This window comes from Delphinus delphis, chromosome 3 (assembly GCF_949987515.2).
Source record: "Delphinus delphis chromosome 3, mDelDel1.2, whole genome shotgun sequence".
In the NCBI taxonomy this organism is placed as follows: domain Eukaryota; kingdom Metazoa; phylum Chordata; class Mammalia; order Artiodactyla; family Delphinidae; genus Delphinus; species Delphinus delphis.
Window position 1 is genome coordinate 131947578 of NC_082685.1, and position 25072 is coordinate 131972649.

At 38.4% G+C, this 25072-nt stretch overlaps 1 protein-coding gene across 5 annotated transcripts in view; it reads left to right on the forward strand.

The window, feature by feature from the left end:
* Nucleotides 1-25072, forward strand: part of ARL15 (ARF like GTPase 15) — a 407251-nt gene that overhangs the window by 365162 nt on the left and 17017 nt on the right. For 3 of the 5 annotated variants that reach the window (XM_060009498.1, XM_060009495.1, XM_060009497.1), the window contains one exon: nt 19932-19973. The exons of the other annotated variants lie outside the window; for them this stretch is intronic. In XM_060009498.1, coding sequence (XP_059865481.1) covers nt 19932-19973 — 42 coding nt within the window. The remainder of the gene's footprint in view (nt 1-19931; nt 19974-25072) is intronic. 5 annotated transcript variants of the gene reach the window in all.

Consider the following 25072-nt stretch of genomic DNA (forward strand, 5'->3'; position numbering starts at 1 on the left):
TAACCTCTATTAGGGAGTCAGTTGACTACCTTGGGTAAGAACACAGGTTCCAGAGTTACACTGACCTAGGGCTGCACATCAGTTTCATCACCTGGTAGCTCTTTGCCCTTGGACAAGTTGCTTACCTCTCTGAAACTCTGTTCCCCTATGAGTTTTAAATGCAGGTAATAATACTAGCTGACAGAGCTGTAGTGAGAGTAAATGAGGTAATATTTCTGTATCGGTTGGAGTAAATAGCACAACTTGCTATCAGGTCTGCAGTCTCAATGCCTTCTTACTATAGTTTATTTCTCACTCACCTCACAGTTCTGTGTGGGTCAGTGGGGGCACTCTGCTCCATGTACTTATTCAAGGATCCTGATACTTTCCATCCCAGGCTGCTCTCTTCTAGGTCCTTGAGGCCCATGCTATTCAACGTCTTGTGGAAAAAGAGCAAGGATTATACACAGAAAAGAGGGGCATCACAAAGGTTTTGTTTGTTCCAGGGGTGGAAGGGGTGCACATCCCCTGTACTCCTACTCCCAGGACTCACCAGCCACACCCAGCATGGTGGAGGCTGTGGGGTGTGGTCTAGCCTTTGACACCAGAAGAAGATGGGGAGGACAGATATCATCTCGCGTTAATGGTTTCCGCTGGTCATCTAAGACACTCACCACAGTGCCTGGCACATACTGAGTCATCAGCTTATCATTTTTTTTTTTAATCCCAAGAACACCCAAGGAGCAACCACGATGCTCCTCGCCATTTTGCTCAGAGACTATGCAAATTAGCACAAACCCATGGAAGCACATACCGTGCGTCAGGGAGCCATTCCCGCATAAAATGACAAAAACATAAATTGTGAAAGCCAGCTAACCAGAGATGTATACCAATTTGAAGCCAAGAACAAAAACAATGTGAGAACCTTTCATCATGTCCACAACTGCACTCTAGCTTTGAATATGTGGGGAAAATAAGTTTATCAAGTTAGGCTATTTTTGGTAAAATAGCCAAAAAAAAAAACACAATTTATGAAAGCAGTTGTAGAAAGGAAAGATTGGGGCTTTGGCATTTTATTTTATTTATTTTTTATTTATTTACTTAACTAATTTATATTTTTAATTCTTCTGCTTGAGAAAAAAACAAATTGAGAAACTCCTAAGGGTGGGGGGTGTTGAGGAACAGAATTTTTATATTTAGAAGACCCAGGTTCAAATCCCAGGTTTCTAGTAAGTAGTTATAAATTTCATTCTTAAAAGTAGCCCTTCTTGAGCACCTACTCTGGGCAGTCACTTACCTGTATTTGTACCCCAGCTGTATCAGAACTCTTCAAGGACAGTTGTTTATCTCTACTTAAAAAAATGAAAGACATGAAGTGGCTTGTTCAAGAGTCTGCGTTTAAAAAGTGGCCGGACAGTGGTCTTTCTAGTTCAAATGGCAGAGCGCTGATATGAGGAGCAAAGGCTGTTGGTATAAGAAACAAGTGGGAATAAAATAAAATTCAAATAAAAAAAAAAAGAAAGAAGTGGGATGATTCAAATGCATGGTTTCCACAGCCCGGCATAGAGTAAGCCCTCTGTAAACGTCAGCCCCCTTTACCTCCTCTGCTCCCACCCCAATGCCCTTCCACAGAAATATGCCAGCTGCCACGGAGCTTTGATCTGAAAATCCTAGCTGTTTATTAAAAGTGTACACACAATGTCCATCAGTAGATGAATGGATAAAGGAGATGTGGTATATGTACACAGTGGAATATTACTCAACCATAAAAAAGAATGAAATAATGCCATTTGCAGCAACATGGATGGACCTAGAGATTATCATACTAAGTGAAGTAAGTCAGACAGAGAAAGACAAATATCATCTGATGTCATTTATATGTGGAATCTAAAAATATGATACAAATGAACTTATTTAGAAACCAGAAGTAGACTCACAGACATAGAAAACAAACTTATGGTTACCAAAGGGAAAAGGGGGTCAGGGAGGAAAAATTAGGAGTTCGGGATTAACAGATACACACTACTATATATGAAATAGATAAACAACAAGGACCTACTCAATATCTCGTAATAACCTATAATGGAAAAGAATCTGAAAAAAGATAGATAAACTGAATCACTTTGCTGTACATTTGAAACTAACACAACATCGTAAATTAACTATACTGCAATTTTTTTTTTTTTTTTTTTTGGGCGGTACGTGGGCCTCTCACTGTTGTGGCCTCTCCCGTTGCGGAGCACAGGCTCCGGACGCGCAGGCTCAGCAGCCATGGCTCACTGGCCTAGTCGCTCCGCAGCATGTGGGATCTTCCCGGACCGGGGCACGAACCCGTGTCCCCTGCATTGGCAGGCGGACTCTCAACCACTGCGCCACCAGGGAAGCCCTATACTGCAATTTTAAAAAAAGAAAGTGTACACACACATGTGCTACTCGAAACTTTCCTTCTTTTCTTCCCCCATCCTCTCTCGTTTTCCTCAGTAGATGGTATTGTGAATACTCGGAGGTTCTTCAAACCATTCCACGTTCATTTCAGTGGCTTCCCGAATTCCTTCCAAGCTGAGGGAGTGTGATCACAGGACGGCTTTTGCTATTTAGTACTCAGTATGTTGCATAAGACCTTTGGCACACACCTCTTAGACTTACAATTTGGTACTTGAAGTTGTTAAAGAAAACTGCAGACTGCTGATCTTTGCAATATGGTTCCTGTTTTCACAGAGAATGGTGGTGATCTATAACAAAAGCCTTGATAAGGAGGTGTTTGAAGGGTATATTATGCCTTGTACTGTTGCCCAGTGAATGTTCATTCACACCTGGTGCTTTTAAGATAAAGTGTTCCTTCTCAGTTGAGAGCAAAACCAAGGGAGGGGAAGAGAAGCCCAATAAAAACCCAGAAGATATAAAATCAATTGCACATCTCCTATAGTAACTTAACTGTACAATTAGGTTATAGACTTCTGTTGATACTGTTAAAGTTTAAAGGACCTTCAAAAGGAATACATTTTTTTTCCGTACTGTCAATCTCACCGTATTTACACCTCTCAGCCTTCAATGTGTAGGTTCCAATCAGTTCCTCAAATGAAAACTGTATTTCAAAATTTCATCTGCTTTGTATACTTAACATTTTTTCAGATATCCAGACTCTGATTTCATTTACTTAACATTTGTCATGGGCCTGTGTTGCTGCTGTTGCCTTTGAACCAGGTTTCAAGAGCTTCATATTTATTAGTATGCAATCCCCTGCTTCTGTTTTTAAAAGCCTTGCTATCATCTTTGAAAATTACTGAAATTCTGCTGAGTTTGAGAAGCCTCTTCACTCCATGCCCCCCTAATCTAAATCACTCTCATTATCACATTTATGTAAATATTTTTGATATTACCCATTGCCAGATACCTTTAAAATGTCTACATTTTTCCAACTCTGTCTGTCTTTTCCTTCTCTCGGCAAATTCTCTGCATTATTCCTTAATTCATCAGTAGTTATTATATACTTGGGTGTCTAGTGTTCTTGGCTGTGGTACAAATCGAAGCCTCAGCTATCTCATGGCCATATGTTCTTATTGAATATGCCATGTGATTTCTAAGAATGGGAAATTCAGAGCCTCTTTGCAGTCTCCATTGAAGATTGATAGCTTAGAATACGCAATATCTGTAAGCACAATGCTGTCTTATGTCTTTTTACCAAAAGCATTTTGAGGAATTTAGCTTCAGTTTTGATTGCCAGTTCACTCCTGGCAGACTCATAAAATAAGAAGCAAAAGGTCCCCCTTCACTCCTCTGGTGAAGGAGTTTGATAAATGAGGGATTAGAGCAATGTGAATTCCTTCTAGAGGTAATGCAAAGAAGATATCCAGCAGCTTCTCCTGAGTATCAGAAAAGGTTCAATATAGCTACTCTTCTCAAGCCAGGAACCTGAAGAGCACTATTTTCTGGATCAATAAGGATTTGAGGATATAAATTAGTAGCATTTAAAAAAAAAAAGAGATCTGTTCGCTGGAATAGGAGGTGGGGGCGGGGTTACTTTCTTCATTTGTGTGCTGTGTGAAGGCAGACTTTAGATTTTATGTGTTTGGTTAATGTGTGTATAGACTCCTAATAAACACTGATGATAATGTTGTTGGAAAGTTCTCAGTTTGAGCTTCCATTTCTGAAGAATAAAGCCCTTGTCTGAAAGGTGTCTGTATCTTATCTCTACCAGGATCCCATACAGGCTTGGGCCTTTGGAGTCCTTCTCCATCAAATTGGCTATGTTCAAATTCCTAAGAGAATTGTTTGATGATTCAATCTATTGGTATGTTCCACTAATCTTCATATCTGAAGTGATATCAGAGCCACACTTAATGAGTTGCAGCTCTCAAATAAGTTGCTACATTGGACCTAAAAGGCTTTTCTCAGGCAAGTCCAGATATCCCCTTTCCCTTATCTGCTTACTTTCAGGGGCCTTCTACAGAACGAATGGCTAATCCTTTCCGAAGGGACAGATTTTCCTATCTGATGCTTTTGTTCCCCAGAAAGAAAAGAAAGTGAAAACTGTTGTCTTCCCCTAGGATATTGATTCCAGAGCAAACTGGAGCTTTGTGGATTTCTTTTGTAGTGGTTGCCTTCATATAAATATGAATAGGTGATTCCTGAATATCAGAGGTTTGGGTTAGAGGTAAATCATCTCTTTGAAATGCAGAGCAAAATGAAATGGTAAGACATCATGTGTTGGGATGTGTGAGTTTCCTAAATGACCCATCAGGACTTAATTTGTTCAGTGTAGTGTCTTGTGTCCCCTTGTGATGTTAGCCGCCTTGGTAGAAATTATGTTGGGTCTTTACCAATCAGCTAGCCTTTTCCTGGTCTCAAAGGAGATTCCCTGTACCTTGATTGTTCTATTAGAATATTCCAGTTAGCCGTGCATTTGCTGGGCAAGCTTAGTACAGAGCCTTAAAAGATGTATCACCTACTTCTAGTAGTAAAAACTACTAGTAAAAAAAACTACTTCTAGTAGTAAAAACTACTAGTAAAAAAAACTACTAGTAAAAACTTTCTGAAAAAAATAATACTTTGTGTTCTAGAGCCTAATTTTCTATTTTTCTTTATTGCATTTTGACTCTGCACCTGGATACGCTGCAGTAAAGTTTAAGGTATTCTCTCAATTAAATCTGTTCTGAATGTTTTATGAGTAAGTTTTAGAATTTCTCCTTTGGAATAGGAGACACTAAATTGGGAAGAAATAGGTGAGCCACATAGAGTCACTTGGCAGGTCAAAAGCCAACTTGAGAATAAAGGAATTTACCTTTCTTACTCGAAATTCAAAATATATGACATCCTGGTTAAGACTGTTATTCCTGGATCAACATCATTCTAAAGAAAAAGAGTGAATGTGACAGGGGTGCATTTTTTAAATTTCTCCCTTTTAGTTTTTCCACTTTTACAACTAAAATCAATGAATAGCGAGGCAGCTGGAATAGGGATTTCTTTTTGATTGGGTCGTAAAAGTAGGAGCTGTCAGGATGAATGGATAAAGGATCTGTGGTATATATATACAAATGGAATACTACTCAGACAAAAAAAGAACGAAAATTAATATATGATATATCTGGAGAAACAGCAAGCACTTTGAGACTTAGATTCAAGAAGCATTGGGGCTCAGGTCGTTTAGTTAAAGGTATTTTTCTACCTAATTTAGATTGTGAAGCCTGGGAGGACAGGGACTGTGTTCTCCCTTGTTTGCATCCCATACAAGCTTTGCTCAGAGAAGGAGATCAAGAACGTAGGTGGATTTAAATTCAATGAACTACTGTAGAACTGTAAATAGTGTGTGTGTGTGTGTGTGTGTGTGTGTGTGTGTGTGTGTGTGTGTGTGTTCTAATTTCTCTCCCATTTCCTTGTCTTACCCACTCTCTGGTATATATGAATAATGAACCAATTAAAACACTCAACAGAAGGGAAGAGAAGGAGATAAGGAGAAAGAAGAAAAGTTTATGTTCAGTCTAAACCCTCAGGGGCTGTGACTTCATGGGGGGGAGGGGGGCGGGGGGAGGTTGTTTATAATTACATATATAAATAAGCACACTTCAAGATAGTGTGAATGTTTGCAATGATACAGGGCAAATACCACTGGAATGATAAAACCAAGGGACTATAGGACCTCAGAAAAGGAAAATCTCTCCTTCAGTTCTTACGGTTAGGGACTGAAAAAGTGGCTTTGGAGCTGGGTCTGAAGCACGATTAAAAGCAGAATTTTGGTAGTGGCGGTACTGGTCGTGGAATAGTGCCAGGCACTCTTCTAAATGTTATATATAGCCTATTCATTTGAGCCTTGCAATGAACCCTGTGAGGTCAATATTATTGTAATTATTATTACACCCGTTTTCTAAATAAGAAAATTAAGGCCTGGAACAGTTAAAAAATTTATGCAAAGTCCAACAGCTGGTAAGTGTTAAAGCGGAGATTTAAACATAGGTGGTGCTGACTCCTGTCTAATTAACTATTATACTAAACTACCACCCACATGGAGACAGGGCAGAAGGCCTTCTAGGAGAAATACCTTGAGCAAAGAGCTCATTGATGGGAAGGGCAAGATATATTTAGGGAGTGGCTAAACCCAGTTTGGCTAGAAAGTTAGGGACATGGGAACTTTTGAGTAGTGAGGGATGACCAGCCTATTTTGGCTTGTAGACCTTTCATATATCTTCCCTGCTTCATCTTTCTAGTACTTTATATAATACCATAGTCTGACATACTATTTAGTATTTTACTGATTTATCACGTTTACTGTCAGTCTCTTTCTACTAGACTGTAAGCAACTAGACATTTGGAATTTTTCTGTTTTGTTCACTACTGCATCTTTAGTTTCTAGAACAGTATCTGGCACATTGTAGGTCTCTAGTGAATATCTATTGAATGAATGAATGAATAAGTCGGATCCGGATCATAGAGAGTCCGCAACTAAGCTTTGACCTCTTGGGGACCCCATGGTATATAGGACGCCACCAATAAACTTTTACTGGTTCAATGTGTTTATCTGTCAATGCATTCAGTGCTGCCCTTTGAAGGAGTGGGTACCGTGAAGATGGTAGTGAAGAAATATAAAGGTATTGAAAAGAACTCTATGGTCAGAAATGCTTTGTTCTACTTAGAATGCTTTCAAGGAGTAGCTGTCAATGTGGACTGATTTTTAAGGGACTTCAAGAGGTACTGCAACCAGATCTTATATCAGCCCTATTATAGGTGCCTGGAGTTATATACTGTCGGATTTCATTTCATTAATCTCTGGTCTTTGGCGGAGACCCACATCTTTGGTGGTGGTGTGCTCTCAGTGTGCACCATGCTGACAGGAAGCACAGTCCTGCGCACAGGCTCTAGGGACAGACCACCACCTTCAGGTCCTGCCCTCGCAGCCTGGACACATGACTTAACTTCTCCAAGCCTCAGTGTCCTGGCTTTGCAAAAGGGAATAATAATAGTAACTCCCTCAGTGGGTTGACATGAGGGTTGATAAGTTAGCATAATTTTTTAAATCTTGAAAGAGTTACTTGACATATAATAAGATATATAGAGATGGGGTTCCTAGGATTGCTGAAAAGAATTATTAAAAAGGAAGGTGGAAAAGGAGGAATAAAGGCAGATTGATTTTATTTATCTCAAAGAGTTTGGCTAAAGTACTGTGGCTAAAGATACCTCATCTTTGCTGTTTTTAGACTTCTCTCTCTTTCATCCTGAAAGATTATTTTGGAGGGTGTTATTGGGTTCGATCCTGTGACATTAGAAATGCCAGATGACATCTGATCTCTGACCTAGATGATAATAAAAAGTTGACAGTACAGTTAAAATTCCAACACCCCCAAAAAATACCACAGGGGGGAAAACTCTACGTAAGCACTACCTGAAAAGCAAGAGAACAAAACCTGAAAAATGATATGTTAAGCATCATTTGTTTTATACAGTAAAACAGTTGAACAATTCCTTGGATTTCTCTGTAAGGGATCTGATCTGCTGAAGAATTTCTTCTTACCGTGATTCATAAAATCCAATCTTAAAATGAATTAACTTCTGTTGAGGTTTCTTATACTGAGACAATTCTGATAAAATTGGAGTCTGTACTCCATGATGATAGTGTTGACAGGTACTTTTTTTTTTTTTAACGTCTTTATTGGAGTATAATTGCTTTACAATGGTGTGTTAGTTTCTGCTGTATAACAAAGTGAATCCGCTATACATATACATATGTCCCCATATCTCCTCCCTCTTGCGTCTCCCTCCCACCCTCCCTATCCCACCCCTCTAGGTGGTCACAAAGCACCGAGCTGATCTCCCTGTGCTATGTGGCTGCTTCCCACTAGCTATCTAGAAGCCCCTAAAACAGCAAGAATGACTTAAGACTGGTGACTTTCAATGAAGCTTGGTATGTTCTGTTAAGAAAGGAGATACTGATTGACTGTTGTTATTCAACTCCAGACAGAAATGTTACTTTATTTTTATTTGTGTATATAGTCCACTACTTCTGTCTTCAAAGAACTTAAAGGGACTCACATGAAAATAATAATAATTAAAAAATGAAATAGAAGATAAGGACAACAAAAAGGAAACTATAATAACGCCAATCGTATGGGCCAAATTACTGCTTAAGTTGGATTTTATATTTAGTGCTCTGAGTTTCTGAAAAACAAAAAGGTGGGGGAATCATGATCTGTGACATATTTCTCATTATTGGGAAAGAGGGAGGATGTGTCTTCCACAGGGAAGATAAAAGCTGTTCTAGCACAACTCTAAAAGACTTCCCTATGGGAGACAGTGATTTAATGAGTAATCTATGATAACCTTTTTTTTAGTAAATGTAGACCTGAATTTTTTGTGGCTTTTTCTTATGGTGACATTAAAGTTAAGACCCTAGTATTAAAATTCCATGGAGTGGAGTGATTTTATAGCCTTCAGCAGGCTCTGCTTGAATTTCATTCAAAGATAGCATTAGACATCCGGTAAAGGAGGATGGATTGGCTGGCCCTTTAAATGATCTTCTCTAAATATTACTTCTCTGTAAAGGGGATCTGATGAAGAACAGAAAGTAGGAAGTTTTATTTCTTGTCCAGGACATGAAGCACTGGTACTACTGATTGTGGAAAATCCACATATGAACTTTGCAGCCTGGTGAGAGGGTGTCAGATTTTCAGTTGTGAAAGGTAAGAGTCCTGAGTGGTGTTTTTTGACTCCCTAGAAGGTCACCCACTTTCCAGAAGTGGACAAACTCTTATAATTTAAATAAATTGTCATTGATTTAAAATTTAAATTCCCAAAATGCTTTGATATGATAAAAATCCATATTTAACTGTGATGGTTAAAAAGCAGCTATATTTCAGAGAACAAACTAGTGGTTAGCAGTGGGGAGAGAGGGGGGAGGGGCAAGATAGGGGTAGGGGTGTGGGAGGTACAAACTATCGGGTGTAAGATGGGCTCAAGGATGTATTGTACAGCACAGGCAATATAGCCAATATTTTGTAATAACGGTAAATGGAGTGTAGCTTTTAAAAATTATATAAAAATTTAAAAACTACCCTCTTAGGGAGGAAAAAGCAACTATATTTCTTTTTGTCACGTGAGTAGAAACTATCATACGAGGAGAATTTTTATCATCGGTATTGTTTTCTTCACATTCGTACGACACGTGTTTTGTGAGCCTCTACTGTAGACCAGGTTACCTTCCTGTATGTGTTTCTGCATATAGGCGTATTTTTATTTTCTTTTAAAAAATGCCTTTTCTGCTCTGTGATTTGTTCATATGTATGTTTTTATTTTATTATTATTTTTTTTAAGTATAAGAACTGTAGGGGCTTTATTGTTTCAAGTCCAATAATTCAAGAGATATATTAAGAAAAAGTTAATAATCTTTACTCTCCGTGACTCCCCAGTGTATTATCCAGTGTTATCAGTTTGCTGTGGCTTCTTCCATACTTTTCTCTATGCTCCAATAACTTTCTTAACCGTTCATATAATGTGTCTAAAACTTAAATGTATAATATTGGTGATTTTTTTTAAATGGAGTCATATTTATTGTGCTGGCAAGTAGGAGAAAATTTCCCCTAATTATAATTGAGTCTCTATGGAGTACTTGTTTGCTTGTTTTTTGCGGGGGGAAGGGAGGGGAGGCATTATTCTCTCTATTACTCTCTAGAATAATTTAGAAGCTAAGGACCCCACCTTCAAACGAACCTTTCCTACTCTAAACAGGACCAAACTTGATAGGATGTGATAAGCTTGTACTTTCCCAATGATGTTGACTTTCCCCTGATGTCAGCTTGTGTGTGTTTGTGTAATACAAGTTTAGATGTGCTCATTAATTTTGAGACTGGCTCCAGCATCGCAGTATCAGATCTAAATTCTTTCTACACACCCTTCTCAAAATTCAGCGCTTGAATATCCTTTCCTTGAGCTTTTGTTAAACAGAGAAGTAATCTGCTTTATAGTATTACTTAGTGTCCATACAGAGTCCTAGGAACAGCACCACCCTAAAATTGCAAAAAGAAAGATTTAGGGCGATTGGGATTGACATGTATACACTGATGTGTGTAAAATTGATGACTAATAAGAACCTGCTGTATAAAAAAATAAATTTAAAAATTTAAAAGTAAAAGAAAGATTTAGCAAATCTGAATATATACTTATAACATCACTTTTATGCCTGTGATAATAGTTGAGGATCATAAGTCTGAAACAAGGTGGATAACTATTAAAAAAAAAAAAAAAAGACTACTTTGTGGTAGAGCTTAAATAACAATGGTATTTGAAACATTTCTAGGTGCCCAAGACTTTCAAACAATCTCTGAACTACGCCCAGAGAGTCTTGCCCATGTTTAAGTTGTTAGTCATTGCTAGCCTTTACCCAAGAAAATCAAATACACACACATACTTTCCCAGAATTTTACTCTTAAACCTGACGACCAGGAATTACAGATATGTGTTATGAGTCAGTAGATGAACATTGTTACAAAGGATGTCTAAGAAAGCAAGCTGTAGTGTTCTTGTTTACATGTGGGGAAGTACGTGGAATGTGGAAGGTACAGGAACATAGGGAAAAGAGTTCCAAGGTCCAGTGGCCACTAAGTAGTGAAGTGAAAAGTAAAACCTCCTCAAGGACTGTACTTCTTGCTAGTCTCAATGAAACTGTGTTAGGATGGCCATCCTTTCCTGGAAACTTAAAGTAACCTGAAGGAAGAGGCAGCGGCGTCATCGCATCCAGTTGGTTAATCCCCTCTCTGTCAGTCACTTGTGTACGATCTGAATAGACTATAAATTCACATTTCTGGAGCCAAATGGTCAAAATAGCACTTTATATTCAGTGTGAAATTCTTAAAATGAAACCCAGCTGGCAGATGGGAAGGATTCTGGGGGTGGGGGGAAATGAGGAGGGGAATATTGGGTGTGCAAGGGTTCATGATTTTCCAGAGAGCTTTTTATGCTTTGTGCAGATGCAGTAAGATTTTTAAACATCTATGATGCAGCACGAATGAATTTCTTAAACTAAAATAGTCTAATTTATAGTGTTTCATAAAAACATAAAAGCCGTCAAAGAGAGTTATGCAAGCCAATCCAAAGCCTTGCCTGTAAGGATAGAGTGATTTGCTTATTTGGGGAATTCTTTTCAATTATTTCATGAGTGCTAGTTAATAAATTTTGTCTTTCAGTGCTTTAAATAAGTCCTTGGTTTAATATCCTAAATAGAGAGAGAGAACAGTTAATTCACTTTCATTTCCATCTTGTGTTGAAAACTTCCACCCATTATGTGGTACATGTTTATCTGTCCCATTTCCTTCTTTCTCCCCAGGTCGTGTAGGAACTATCCTATGTCTTGGTGATTTACAGGGTCAGTAGTCATGTCAGAACCGGGCAAACTCCATTTCCAGAACACAATGCTTTTAGTTACTGATCCAAGCCTTGCCATCCTTAGGTCATACCAGACACCAGACATCTTTACAGTTTATCAAGTCAGGTTATCCCTTCTAAAAGCACCAAAATGCAGGTCCACCTGTGACCAGGTGACTACATACTTGGTGTCTGTGACTTCGTATAAAAAGTCAGAATTCAAATGTTTCAGCAGCTGCAAGAGAATTCAACTTGCCCATGTGTTTTATGCAAACCATGTGCTGCATTTAACTTACTAAGAAGTATGCAGGTTACATGTGCTGTATGTCTGGATGAGAAGCTGGGGTCAAATAGGCAAGAATTTATTTCTCACATCCTTATTCCTCTGGAGTCACATCGTCTCTTCTTTTGGTGTGAAAGACTAGATGTCATAAACAGGCACCTAAAATTTACAAACCCTATTTGGAGGACTCTGAAGTCTAGATCCCCTTATGTTAAATGTGATGAAGACAAGGTATCAGGTAATTCATTCACTAAAAATAAATTAGTGGACACAGAGAGGTAAAAGCCATTTATATGCATCCTTTTATATTATTTTATCATTGACACTTACCTCCTAGTGAAAAATAGTCAGCACAAGCCATCATTTGTCAGACATTGGCATTATATGATTTTTGTTTTTAAATACTATGATAGAATTGCCATCTAACTGATGGAAACATCCATGTGATAAGGGTAGAAAGAAACAGATAATAATTTCAAGGTAAAATAGGACTATTGTGAAGAAGCACTAATATTGCCTATTCCCTAGAAAACTGTAAGTGTGTGATATAGTAGTCTAGGATGTGGCTAAGAGAAGGAAGGTCAGGGAAATTTTCCTGATGGGTATGCTGTATAATTCTGTTTCTGCTTCTGACTCTACAAAATGGGAATACGTTCTATTTAGAAAATATTTTACAAGTGCATTCAAAATAATGTAATGTTTCTTAAAGAACAACTTTAACTTTTTTTTTTTTTTTTTGCGGTACGCGGGCCTCTCACTGTTGTGGCCTCTCCCGTTGCGGAGCACAGGCTCCGACACGCAAGCTCAGCGGCCATGGCTCACGGGCCCAGCCGCTCCGCGGCATGTGGGATCTTCCCAGACCGGGGCACGAACCCGTGTCCCCTGCATCAGCAGGCGGACTCTCAACCACTGCACCACCAGGGAAGCCCCAGTAGCTTGTATTTCTTAATCCCATACCTGTGACGTGCCACTCCCCACTTCCCTCTCCCCACTGATAACCACTAGTTTGTTTCCTGTATCTGTGAGTGTGTTTCTGTTTTGCTACATGCATTCAATTGTATTATTTTTTAGATTTCACATATTAGTGATATCATATAGTATTTTCTTTTTCTGACTTATTTCACTAAGCATAATATTCTCTAGGTCCTTCCACACTGCTGTAAATGGAAGAATTTCATTCCTTTTTATGGCTGAATAATATTCCATTATACATGTGTACCGCATCTTTATTCATCCCTCTTGTAATGGACACTTGGGGTGCTTCCATATATTGGGAATTGTAAACAGTGGTGCTGTGAACATTGGGGTGCATGTATCTTTTAGAATTGGTGTTTTCATTTTTTCCAGATATATGTGCAGTAGTGGAATTGTTGTGTCATATGGTAGTTCTATTTTTATTTTTTTGGGAACCTCCATGCTGCTTTCTGTAGTGGCTGCACCAATTTACATTCCTACCAGCAGTGTACAGGGGTTCCTTTTTCTCCACATCCTCACCAACATTTGTTATGTGTGTTCAGTGTGAGGCGATATTTCATTGTTGTTTTGATTTGCATTTTCCTGATAACTAGCAATGTTGAGCAGCTTTTCATGTGCCTGTTGGCCATCTGTATGTCTTCTTTGGAGCAATGTCTGTTCAGGTCTTCCGTCCATTTATTAATCAAGTTGGGTTTTTTTTGATATTGAGTTGTGTGAGCTATTTATATATTTTAGATATCAATTCCTCATTGGTAATATCACTTGCAAATATTTTCTCCCATTCCATAGTGTTCTCTTTTCATTGTGTCCATGGTTTCCCTTGCTGTGCAAAAGCTTTTAAGTTTAATTAGGCCCTATTTGTTTATTTTTGCTTTTATTTCTTTTGCCTTAGGAGACAGATCCAAAAGAATATTGCTACAATTTCTGTCAAAGAGTGTTCTACCTATGTTTTCTTCCAGGCGTTTTATATCTTCTGGTCTCACACTTAAGTCTTTAATCCATTTTGAGTTTACTTTTATATATGATGTGAGGAAATGTTCCAATCTCATTGTTTTACATGTAGCTTTCCAGTTTTCCCAGCACCACTTTTTCAAGAGATTGTCTTTTCTCCATTGTATATTCTTGCCTCCTTTGTCATAGATTAATTGAGCATAGGTGCGTGGGTTTATTTCAGGGTTTTCTATCATATTCCATTGATTTGTGTGTCTGTTTTTTGTGCCAGTACCTTACTGTTTTGACTACTGAAGCTTTGTAGTATAGTCTGATACCTCCAGCTTTGTTCTTTTTTCTCAAGATTAGTTTGGCAATTATGGGCCTTTTATGGTTTCATATAATTTTAGAATTATTTGTTCTAGTTCTGTGAAAAATGTCATGGGTATTTTGATAAGGGTTGCGTTAAATCTGTAGATTGCTTTGGGTAATATGGCCATTTTAACAATATGAATTCTTCCTATCCAAGAGCATGGGATATCTTTCCAGTTCTTTGTACCACCTTTGATTTCCTTCATCAGTGTTTTATAGTTTTCAGAGTATAGGCTTCTCACCTCCTTGGTTAAGTTTATTCCTAGGTATTCTTTTTTTTTAAACATCTTTATTAGAGTATAATTGCTTTACAATGGTGTCTTAGTTTCTGCTTTTTAACAAAGTGAATCAGTTATACATATACACATGTCCACATACCCCTTCCCTCTTGTATCTCCCTCCCTCACACCCTCCCTATCCCACCCCTCTAGGTGGTCACAAAGCACCGAGCTGATCTCCCTGTGCTATGTGGCTGCTTCCCACTAGCTATCTATTTTACGTTTGGTAGTGTTAGGTATTCTTTTTGATGTGACTTTAATCAGGATTTTGTTTTTTTAACTTTCTCAGGTAGTTCATTATTAGTGTATAGAAAAGCAACAGATATCTGTGTATTAATCTTGTATCCTGTGACTTTGCTGAATTCATTTATCGGTTCTAATAGTTTGGGGGTGGAGACTTTTGGGTTTTCTATATAAAGTATGGCATCTGCAGATAGTGACAGTTTTACCTCTCTCTTCTCTTCTAATTTGGATGACTTTTATTTCTTTTTCTTGTCTGATTGCTGTGACTAGGACTTCCAATACTATGTTAAATGGAAGTGGCAAGAATGGGCATCTTTGTCTTGTTCCTGAACTTAGACAAAAGGCTTTCAGCTTTTCATCGTTGAGTGTAATGTTAACTGTTGGTTTGTCATAAATGGCCTTTATTATGTTGAGATGTGTCCCTCCTCTACCCACTTTGATGAGAGTTTTTATCATGACTGGATGTTGAATTTTGTCAAATGTTTTTTCTGCTTCTTTTGAGATGATTGTGTGATTTTTATCCTTCCTTTTGCTAATGTGGTGTATCATATCAAGTGATTTGTGAATACTGAACTATTCTTGGATCCCTGGAATAAATCCAACTTGATGATGATATATGATCATTTTTACATATTGTTGGATTCACTTTGCTAATATTTTGTTGAGGATTTTTGCATCTATATTCATCAAAGATATTGGCCTGTAATTTTCCTTTTTGTAATGTTTGTCTTGTTTTGGTATCAGGGTAATGGTGGCCTCATAGAATGAATCTGTAAGTGTTCTGTCCTCTTCAATATTTGGAACAGTTTGAGAAGGATAGGTGTATTAGTTCTTTATATGTCTGGTAGAATTCCCCTGTGAAGCTATTTGGTCCTGGACTTTTGTTTGCTGGATTTTTTTTTTAAACAAATTCAATTTCATTACTAGTGATTGGTCTGCTCAAACTGTTTCTTCCTGATTAAGTCTTGGCAGGTTGTATGTTTCTAGAAATTTGTCTTTCTTCTAGGTTGTCCAATCATTGACATATAACTGTTCACAGTATTTTATTATGATTTTTTGTATCTCTGTGATATCAGTTGTTTTTTCTTCTCCTTCATTTCTTGTTTGGTTTATTTGGATCCTCTCTTCTTGGTGAGCCTGGCTAAATGTTTATCAATTTTATTTAGGTTTTCAAAAAAACAGCTCTTGGTTTCTTTGCCATTTCTATTGTTCTCTGATTTCTATTTTATGTGTTTCCTCTCTGATCTTTATTATTTCCTTCCTTTTGCTGACTTTGGGCTTCGTTTGTTCTTTTTTTAAATTCCTTTAGTTGATAGGTTAGGTTGCTTATTTGAGATTTTTTTTTGTTTCTTTAGTAAGGCCTACATCACTATAAACTTCAGTCTCAGAACTGCTTTTACAGCATCCCATAGATTTTGAAGTATTGTGTTTTCACTTCATTTGTTTCAAGGTATTTTCTGACTTACACTTTGATTTCTTCATTGACCCATTGACCCATTGGTATTTTAGTAGTGTGTTGTTTAGTCTCCACATGTTTGTTATTTTTTCATTTTTCTTTCTGTAATTGATTTCCAGTTTCATGCCATTGTGGTCAGAAAAAGATGCTTGATATAATTTCTGTCCTCTTCAATTTATTGGGACTTGTTTTGTGACCTAGCATGTGATCTATTCTGGAGAACGTTCCATGTGCACTTGAAAAGAATGTGTATTCTGCTGTTTTGAAATGTAATATCCTGTAGATATCTATTAAGTCCAACTGCTCTATTGTGTCATTTAAAACCATTCTTGCCTTTTTGATTTTCTGTCTGGATATTCTTTCCATCAAGGTAAATGAGGTGTTAAAGTTCCCCACTATTATTTTATTATTGTCAATTTCTCCCTTTATGTCTGTTTGTATTTGCTTTATGTATTTAGGTGCTCTTGTATTGGGTGCATATATATTCATGAGTATAATATCCTGTTCTTATATTGACCTCTTTATGCCCTCCTTTATCTTTTGTTATAGCCTTTGTTTTAAAGTCTATTTTGTCTGATATGAGTATTGCTAACCCCACTTTCTTGTCATTTCCATTGGCATGAAGTATCATTTTCCATCCCCTTACTTTCAGTTTGTGTGGGTCTTTAGCCACACAAGTTAGTCTCTTGTAGGCAGCATATTGAAGAGTCATGTTTTTTAATCCAAATAGCCAGCCTATGTCTTTTGATTGTGGCATTTAGTCTATTGACATTTAAAGTAATTATTGATAAGTATGTACTTATTGCCATTTTATTACTTGTTTTCCAGTTGTTTTTTTAGTTCATCTCTGTTCATTTCTTCTTTTTGTTTCTTCCTTTGTGGTTTGATGATTTCTCTAGTAGTATGCTTGTGTTCCTTTCTTTTTAGTTTCTGTGTATCTATTGTAAGTTTTTGATTTGTGATTATTGTGGGTTTATATATGTTGACCTATAACTATATCTACTTGTTTTAAACTGGCAGTCATTTAAGTTCAAACACATTTTAGAAAATCTACATTTTTATTCCCCTCCCTGACATTTTGTACATTTGATGTCATATTTCACATCTTCATGCATATCTCTTAACTGTGTATTGTAGTTATAGTTGCTTTTACAATTTTTTGTCTTTTAGTTTTCATACTGGCTTAAATGGTTGATCCTCAGTCCTTACTATATATTTGCCTTTCCTAGTGGAATTTTCCCTTTCCTATATTCTTCCTTCTTTTCCACTTAGAGAAGACCCTTTAACATTTCTTTTAGGGAAGGTTAGTATTGATGAACTCTTAGTTTTTTGGTTTTTTGGTCTGTTTGTTTGTTTGTTTTTTGTCTGAGAAGTTCTTTATCTCTCCTTGTGTTGTAAATGATAATCTTGCTGGGTAGAATATCCTAAGTTGCAAGTTTTTCCCTTTCAGCACTTTGAATATACCATACCACTCCCTTCTGGCCTACAAAGTTTCTACAGAGAAATCAACTGATACCCTTATGGGGGTTCCCTTGTAAATGACTCTTTTTCTCTTGCTGCTTTTAGAATTCTCTATCTTTAAATTTTTCTATTTTAATTATGGTATGCCTTGGTGTGGGTTTGTTTGGATTCATCTTGTTTGGGACCCTTTCTGCTTCCTGTAGGTGGGTATCTTTTTCTTTCTTGAGGTTTGGGAAGTTTTCAGCCATAATTTCCTCAGTTACATTTTTGATCCCATTCTCTCTCTTCTTCTTCTGTGATCCCTGTAATGCAAATGTTGATATGCTTAATGTTATCCCAGAGATCTCTTAAATTGCTTTCATATTTTAAAATTTGTGTTTCTTTTTGCTGTTCTAATTGGGTGATTTCCATTATTCTGTCTTCCAGATCATTTATGTGTTCTTCTGTATCAGTCTACTGTTCATTCCTTCTATTGTGTTTTTTATTTCAGCTACTGAATTCTTCATTTCTGAATGGGTCTTGTTTATATTTTGTAGTTCTTTGTTAAAGTGTTCACTGTATACATCAATTCTTTTCCCTAATTCAGTTAACATTTTTTATTACCAATGCTTTGAATTCTTTATCTGGTAAATTGTTTATTTCTGTTTTATTTTTTTTTTCAGGGGTTCTCTCTTGCTCTATCAATTGAGTAGTTCCTCTGCCTTTTCATTTTGCATAACTTTCTCTGTCTCTATGAATTTAGGTGAAACAGTTACCTATTGCATTCTTGAAGGGGTGTTCTTATGTGGGAGCATCTCTATGCCAATTACATGTGCCCAGTGCCTTTGATGGGAGAGCTGGATTTGACATGGAGGCAAGTCATGTGTTTCCTCAGGGTGTGCTGGCAGCTGTCACCTTGGTACGGGGTGAAACTAGAGACAGAGGGGCTAGAGTTGGTGCCAGGTATGAGGCAAGACTTCCCCTCTGCTCAGTGGCCATCATCACCCTACAGGGCCAGGGTTTGATCCCAGGTTGCTGTAACAGAAGCCCTGAGTTTCACGCTCAAGCTGGTTCTGTTTCCTTTAAGTGTATGTATTTTCCTTCTCCCCACACTGGGACCTTTGCCACAGAGGAGGGGAGTACTGAAGCAAGTGGAGCCCGTACGGGCCCTTGACTCACGTCAGCTGCAGGCAGAAGTCTGATGCACTGCCTATGCAGGCACTGGCAGCTCCGCTCAGATGCAGCCTCAGGTACAAGTTCCCTGTGTTCCTCACAGCCAACCACTCCCCCCAGCCTCCGCTGTCCAGGCCCTGTTGTGGGGTTGCAGGTGGGGCCCACATGGACTCTCAGCCCTGTATAGGGGAGTGAGCTGTGGTGGAGTGGCCATCAGATATCTAGGCGGCTTCTGAGACACTGCTCGAGTAAGTGCCAACAATGACTACTGCCACACCACCCAGGGTCCACCCCAGACCCTAATGCCTCTGCATAACAAGGTTGAGTCTTTTCTCCAGTGTTGGCCATCCCAGATTCAGTGCCACACTGTGACATGGAACGATCGGGGCCAGAGTTGGCTCAGCTTGACCTGGGGCTCACAGCAAGGTAGTTGTGGGAAAGCCAGTATCCTAGAGCAGACTTCTCTCTGCCCTGCCCCAGGGGCAAGCCAGCCTGCACACGTTTCTCAGGAGTGGAGTTTAGGCTTCTCACAGCCCTTCTGTTAGTCTCAGTGGTCCTCAAAAAGCCAAGTGGACTTGTCTCCCCTGCATAGGACCCCAGGGCACCCAATATGGCTCACTCCCCAGGGCAGGTGTCCACTCATGTAATCTTTTTTTCCTCTGAGTTCCCTCCCAGAGGCACAGGTCCCAACCCAATTGCTTTCCTTCCTTTTCTACCCAATTACGTGTATATCATTCTTACAGCCTTAGTTGTACAGAGTCCTTCTGTCAGTTTCTGGTTAGTTTTCAGTAAGAATTGTGCCACATGTAGATATATTTTTGACGTGTTCATGGGGGGAGATGAACTCTACGACCTCTTACTGCACCATCTTGATCCAAACCCTCAATGTTTATTATTTTTTAAGGATACTGTATTTAATAATGAGGTATCCAGTTTTAACTATAATTTGCTTTCACAGATAAGACTGTTTCCACAGGAGACTGCAGGGGTGTGGATGTGTGTGAGTATGGATTTGACTATTTTAATTTTATTTATTTATACTCTACTTTCTTTCACAAGAGAATCTGAGGTGATAGACTCTAATATTGATGCTGACAGTGGATATGATTTTATGTAACACTCTTCACTCAGACTGAAATGGGTGTTAATGACTTCCTCTCTGAGAAGGTTTTTGATTCAGACGGAATAAAAAGTGCGATTTGAAATGTACAGTGAGAAGCCCCCGTATCTGGCCTGATCTGAACTGATCGTTGAACAGTTAGAATTGGTTAACGTGTCTTGGCATTAAAAAGTAAAATGTATACATACCCTAAATAATTTATTTTAACTTAAAACATACAGATGGCACTCATCGTTTGATATTGGGCCAAGGTCTTTTCTCTGAGTATGTGGCCACTAATTAGAGTTCTGTATCATATTTCTTGCGTGCAACACAGCCATTACCTATGATTTTCAGCTCCTGTTTCTTTAAAGTAAAGCCATAGTTAAAGACACTTGGGGAGCCATCTTCTCCTTCTCCTCCCAATTCTTTAGAGTCATCTTACCTAAGTCTAATTCCACAGCAGTTTGTTTTTAGTGACGTATTTTTATAGATTTCTTTGAACCGATCCCATTTAGTTTTTCATAGAAATAAAAATTCTCTTTTCTAGTTCATATTTCATTCATTGGTATCACATTTAATAACATTACTTAATGATAATAGCAAATCTGATTGCCTTGATGAGAATTATGGACAGCTCAGGAGCAAAAATGAGCAGACAGGCCAGAGAGCAGTCTACCGGTCAAGAACATCAAGGGTGTAGCTGGTGCTATATCGGCCAGGTGTGGACGTTCACTGTGTAGATAGCATTAATCTTTGTCTTGTATCGGTGGGATGAAGAGTCGGCTAATCCTAGACAATTAAGTGGAAGTTAATCAAGAGAGTTTTCAATTGTAATTATATGAAATTTTGTTTTGAAACCAGCTAGATATTCGTCTTCATCTGTGACTGCTTGATTTTTAACTCCTATTACACCATCAGTCCCTCTTTTGGATCAGTTATGTGGCAGATGTTATTATTGCTGTCCTGCCTTCTTTTTTGTCATGGCACTTATTTTTACCTGACTTTACTTAGCTCCTTACCTTTTCACTTGGTATCTGTCAGTTCCTTCCACTGCTGAGTAAGCTCCATGAGGTCTGGGACTTGTACTGTGCACCTTTCTATCCCCAGAACTCAAAACAGTGAATATGTAGAATGAGAGAAATGTGGCTGCTTCCTTTCAGCCCTTGTTTTAGGCCAATCTGATGCTCTCACTTGTCCCCAAGATCTAGTGATTTCTACTTTGAACAAGAAGGAAGGACAGAGAGTACGTACCGTGGACCTTTGATGCTCCTCCCTGGGGAGCTTTCCAATCCAGTTGCTACATCTCCTGATTCCAGGGAGGGAGCCTGATGGTTCATGCTGATAAACCATTGATTGAATCATTAACAGGTCTTTTGTTCTTTGATTTTTGCCTTAAAAATGTCAGTTCAGAGTAGTGTTTTTCCACCTCAGCATTATTGACGTTTGGGGATAGATAGCTCTTTGTTGGGGGGAAGGGGAAGCTGTCCTGTGCACTGTAGGATGTTTGGTAGCATCCCTGGCTGTTACCTACTAGATGCCCGTAGCAACTACTCCCTTTGCCCACCCCACCCATAGTTGGGTGAGATGCCAACTATGCCATCTCAAGATGTTGCCAAATTTCTCCTGGGGGGCGGGAGCCACAGGGCATAGTCACCTTGCCTCTTCTACCCTGTGGAGAGCTCAACTAGGACCCAAGTCCACACTAACAATGCTGTGGTAAATCCAGTCAATGGCTTTTGAACCTTCATTTCTGGTGTTCTCTTTATGTCTGATTGTAATGTTCTCCAGACTTGTCTTTCACAGGCTTTATTCCGAGTTCAACTAGTCCTGTGTGGGGTTTTTTGGCTAAAATTCCTCAGGACAGATTACCACTCAGCTTGCCTTTCCTCAGGCCGCCTGCAAGCCTCTTTCCAAGCTCATACTTCTCAGTTGCCAGGATATTAGGCTCCTGACTATACTGCCAGCAGGAAGAGAAATTTTCTCCCCGTGACTAACAACATGGCCATTTGTTACCTGTTCCCCTTGCTCAGATATGTGATGGAGGGAGCTGCCAGCTCTTTCTGCCTTTCCCCCCATCTCTCCACGCCTTCCTCTTTTTCCTTTTCCTCCCAGTGTTCCCATGGTGGCTCCTTGCTGGAGCCAGAGGACAGACTGCTGACAGGAACATCCCTTGAATATCTCTGCATCTGGACAGGGCCATTGGCACCCTGCATGGGTGGCTGAGCAATGCGTGGCTTGCTGTATTTGTCTGTCTCCTGCTTAAGGCCCAAGAATTTGAATCTGCTCCAACATCTAAATGTTGCCGTTGTTAGGACAGCACGCTGCCGTAGTACCACAGGGCCAATATTAAACATGTTTACTTGGGTTCCATATATTAAGATTTTGATTTGTTACTACTGCTGTTGCTTTCTGATGCCTCACAACTGTGACATTGAGATAGGGGACATATAGTCCATTATAAAAGCCAAATAAACTAGAATATATAAACTATATTTGAAAGATTTTTGTATCTTTAACCATTGTAAATATAAATATATTTTTCCTAATGTTTTGTTGAGTCAGAGAATCCTTTGAGTTGGCCAACTGATAGTGGTTTGGTGAAGCACATTAAGGGTACCAATATTGAATAAGCAGGAGGAAGAGTTACACCCTGCAAAAATGAAGCATGTCCTCCCGGTTGTCTGATCATTGACTGAGGTGTATTTAAGGTATGCAGCCTTCTATAACAGGAAAAACCGAGTATAAGGCATGGCCAGAAACCAATTTTAAAATATACAAGAGTTTTTGAAGGCAAATTCGAAGTGTGAAATAATATAGTGATTGTCATTCATGTGTCAGCTAACATCAAGTTCCCTCAACTGTTTTAGTAAAGTTAAGTCTCTGGGGGATGAAATTTGATGTTCACTCGGAGGCACATGTTGGATTTGAAATATACCAGGCTTGGGGTCTTCTTTCTCTCATGCCATTTTGCAGAATCGTAGGCTTTGGTGGAAAACAGTGCATTTCCGTAACACAAAAGCATAAATTCTCAGATTGGTAGGTCCTCGGGGCACATCTGCCAGTCCCCGTCTAAGTGTGTAGCAAAGCAGAAGAGGAATAATCTAATTGGGTTGATCCATTTCAATTACTGAGGCAGACACAATTGTTGGTAATGGATGAGTTGTTTGTCGTTGTTTTTTTTTTTCCAATACCTCTTAACCTCGTAAACTATGGAATTCATATCTTCAACATGCACTTTACAGTAGCAAGATATCTACCCCTCTTCCCACCCACTCAGCCATTTCAATATGCACAGTTAATGAGTATTAAGTTTAAAAAATAACCTTAAAAGAATCAATTTCATGGTGAATGCACCTAGTTAAGCAAGCCATTTAAACAACATTTTACTCGTGTGTAGCAGACCATTTTATAAGTTACTGATAGCTTTACAAGCCTGTGTTTCAGACAAGCTAATTGGCTGTCTCTGATGTGCTTGGGGCTTTCACTCATTAACTCTCCTTCCTGTCTAGTACATACTTGACTAGCTCTCATACATATAGGTAGGACTTTTTTAACAACCATATTCACTTGCCAGGAGAAAAGTTTTCATAGATAGATTCCTTCCTACTTCTGATATTTGCCTTCTTGAAATAAAAATAAATCATAATTGAGTATTATCCCAAACATGGAAGATACAGAATCAAGTATAACACCCTAAAAATGCTTGGTATCCAAAATGAATGTCGTTTTGAAAGAATGGAATAAAGGGAGGAGAGAAGAGAAAAAAGAAAAAGTGGTGAGCTGTTGGAAGCTGGCTGCCTCTGTAATTAATGGCTATGTTATAGATGTTGTTGAAAAGGCCGATGCCTGCACCTGCATGCAAAGACAAGGGTACTGGTGCTTCTCTTTTTGCATGTGTCAATGCTTTCCATTCTCTGAGATAAGAATTAGTTGCTTTATTTGAACACAGGTTAAAGGAATAGCTCAAAACGTAAGTGTCCTATGGGTCTTGAGATTTCTTGAGTGGTTCTGTTTTCCATGATAGGCTGTTTACTTTTCTGTTTACAAAACAATTCACTGCAGCTGCCTGTTTGCATATGTAGATAATAGAGTTTAAATCAGCTAGGCCTATAGTTTCAAAACTGTTCATGAAATCCCACCTCCTATATGAAACCTTGGCCTAATGAATTGTGAAGAGTGGTAACTTCTCTCCAATATTCTGTTTCTCTCCTTTACTAACATTTTAATATGGGATGAAATATACTACATATTGTGTTGCCTTTTCATTATAGTTTCATTGTACTGGATACATTAGAGAATGCAAAATAATTTTTTCATTGTTTGTGCCTTCAAGGAACTGAGGAGTCATACATATGAAAAAAATTAGAGAATAATTATCCCAAATCTGTGTTATTTTAGTAAAACTAGAAGATCCTAGTGAATCTGGGTGAAAATGGAGTTCACCTTAGACTTGTGGGGGTGCTTCATCCCCGATGAGTCTGGCTATCTTAACCCATTCATTTATATAATAACTATTGATAATGTCTGTTTTAAAGAGAAAGTAATGGCTCACATAAATGAATTCATAATTGCCAAAAAGTAGAAGAAGCTCAAATGTCCATCAACTGATGGACCTGGAATAAACAAAATACAGCCTATCCATAGAATATAACATTATTCAGCCATAAAAAGGAATGAAGTACTGGTACATGCTGCATATGGTGAACCTTGAAAGCATTATGCTGAGTGAAAGAAAGCAGGCACAATTTAATTTAAAATGTGTAAGCAATCAGAATTGGCCTCCTATGTGGAGAGGTATGAGTGTTTACTCAAACTTGTAAATAGTATTAGACTATCTCAGAACTTGAGAGGCATTGAATATATAAATTTAATGGAAGAAATTTTTAAGTATTCTTACTAGAAAATAAATAATTCCTAACTACTTCAGGATGTTTTGATTCTTAAGACAGTCTAAGAAAGTTGAATATATTAAATTTATAAATGGAGTTTTGAAATGT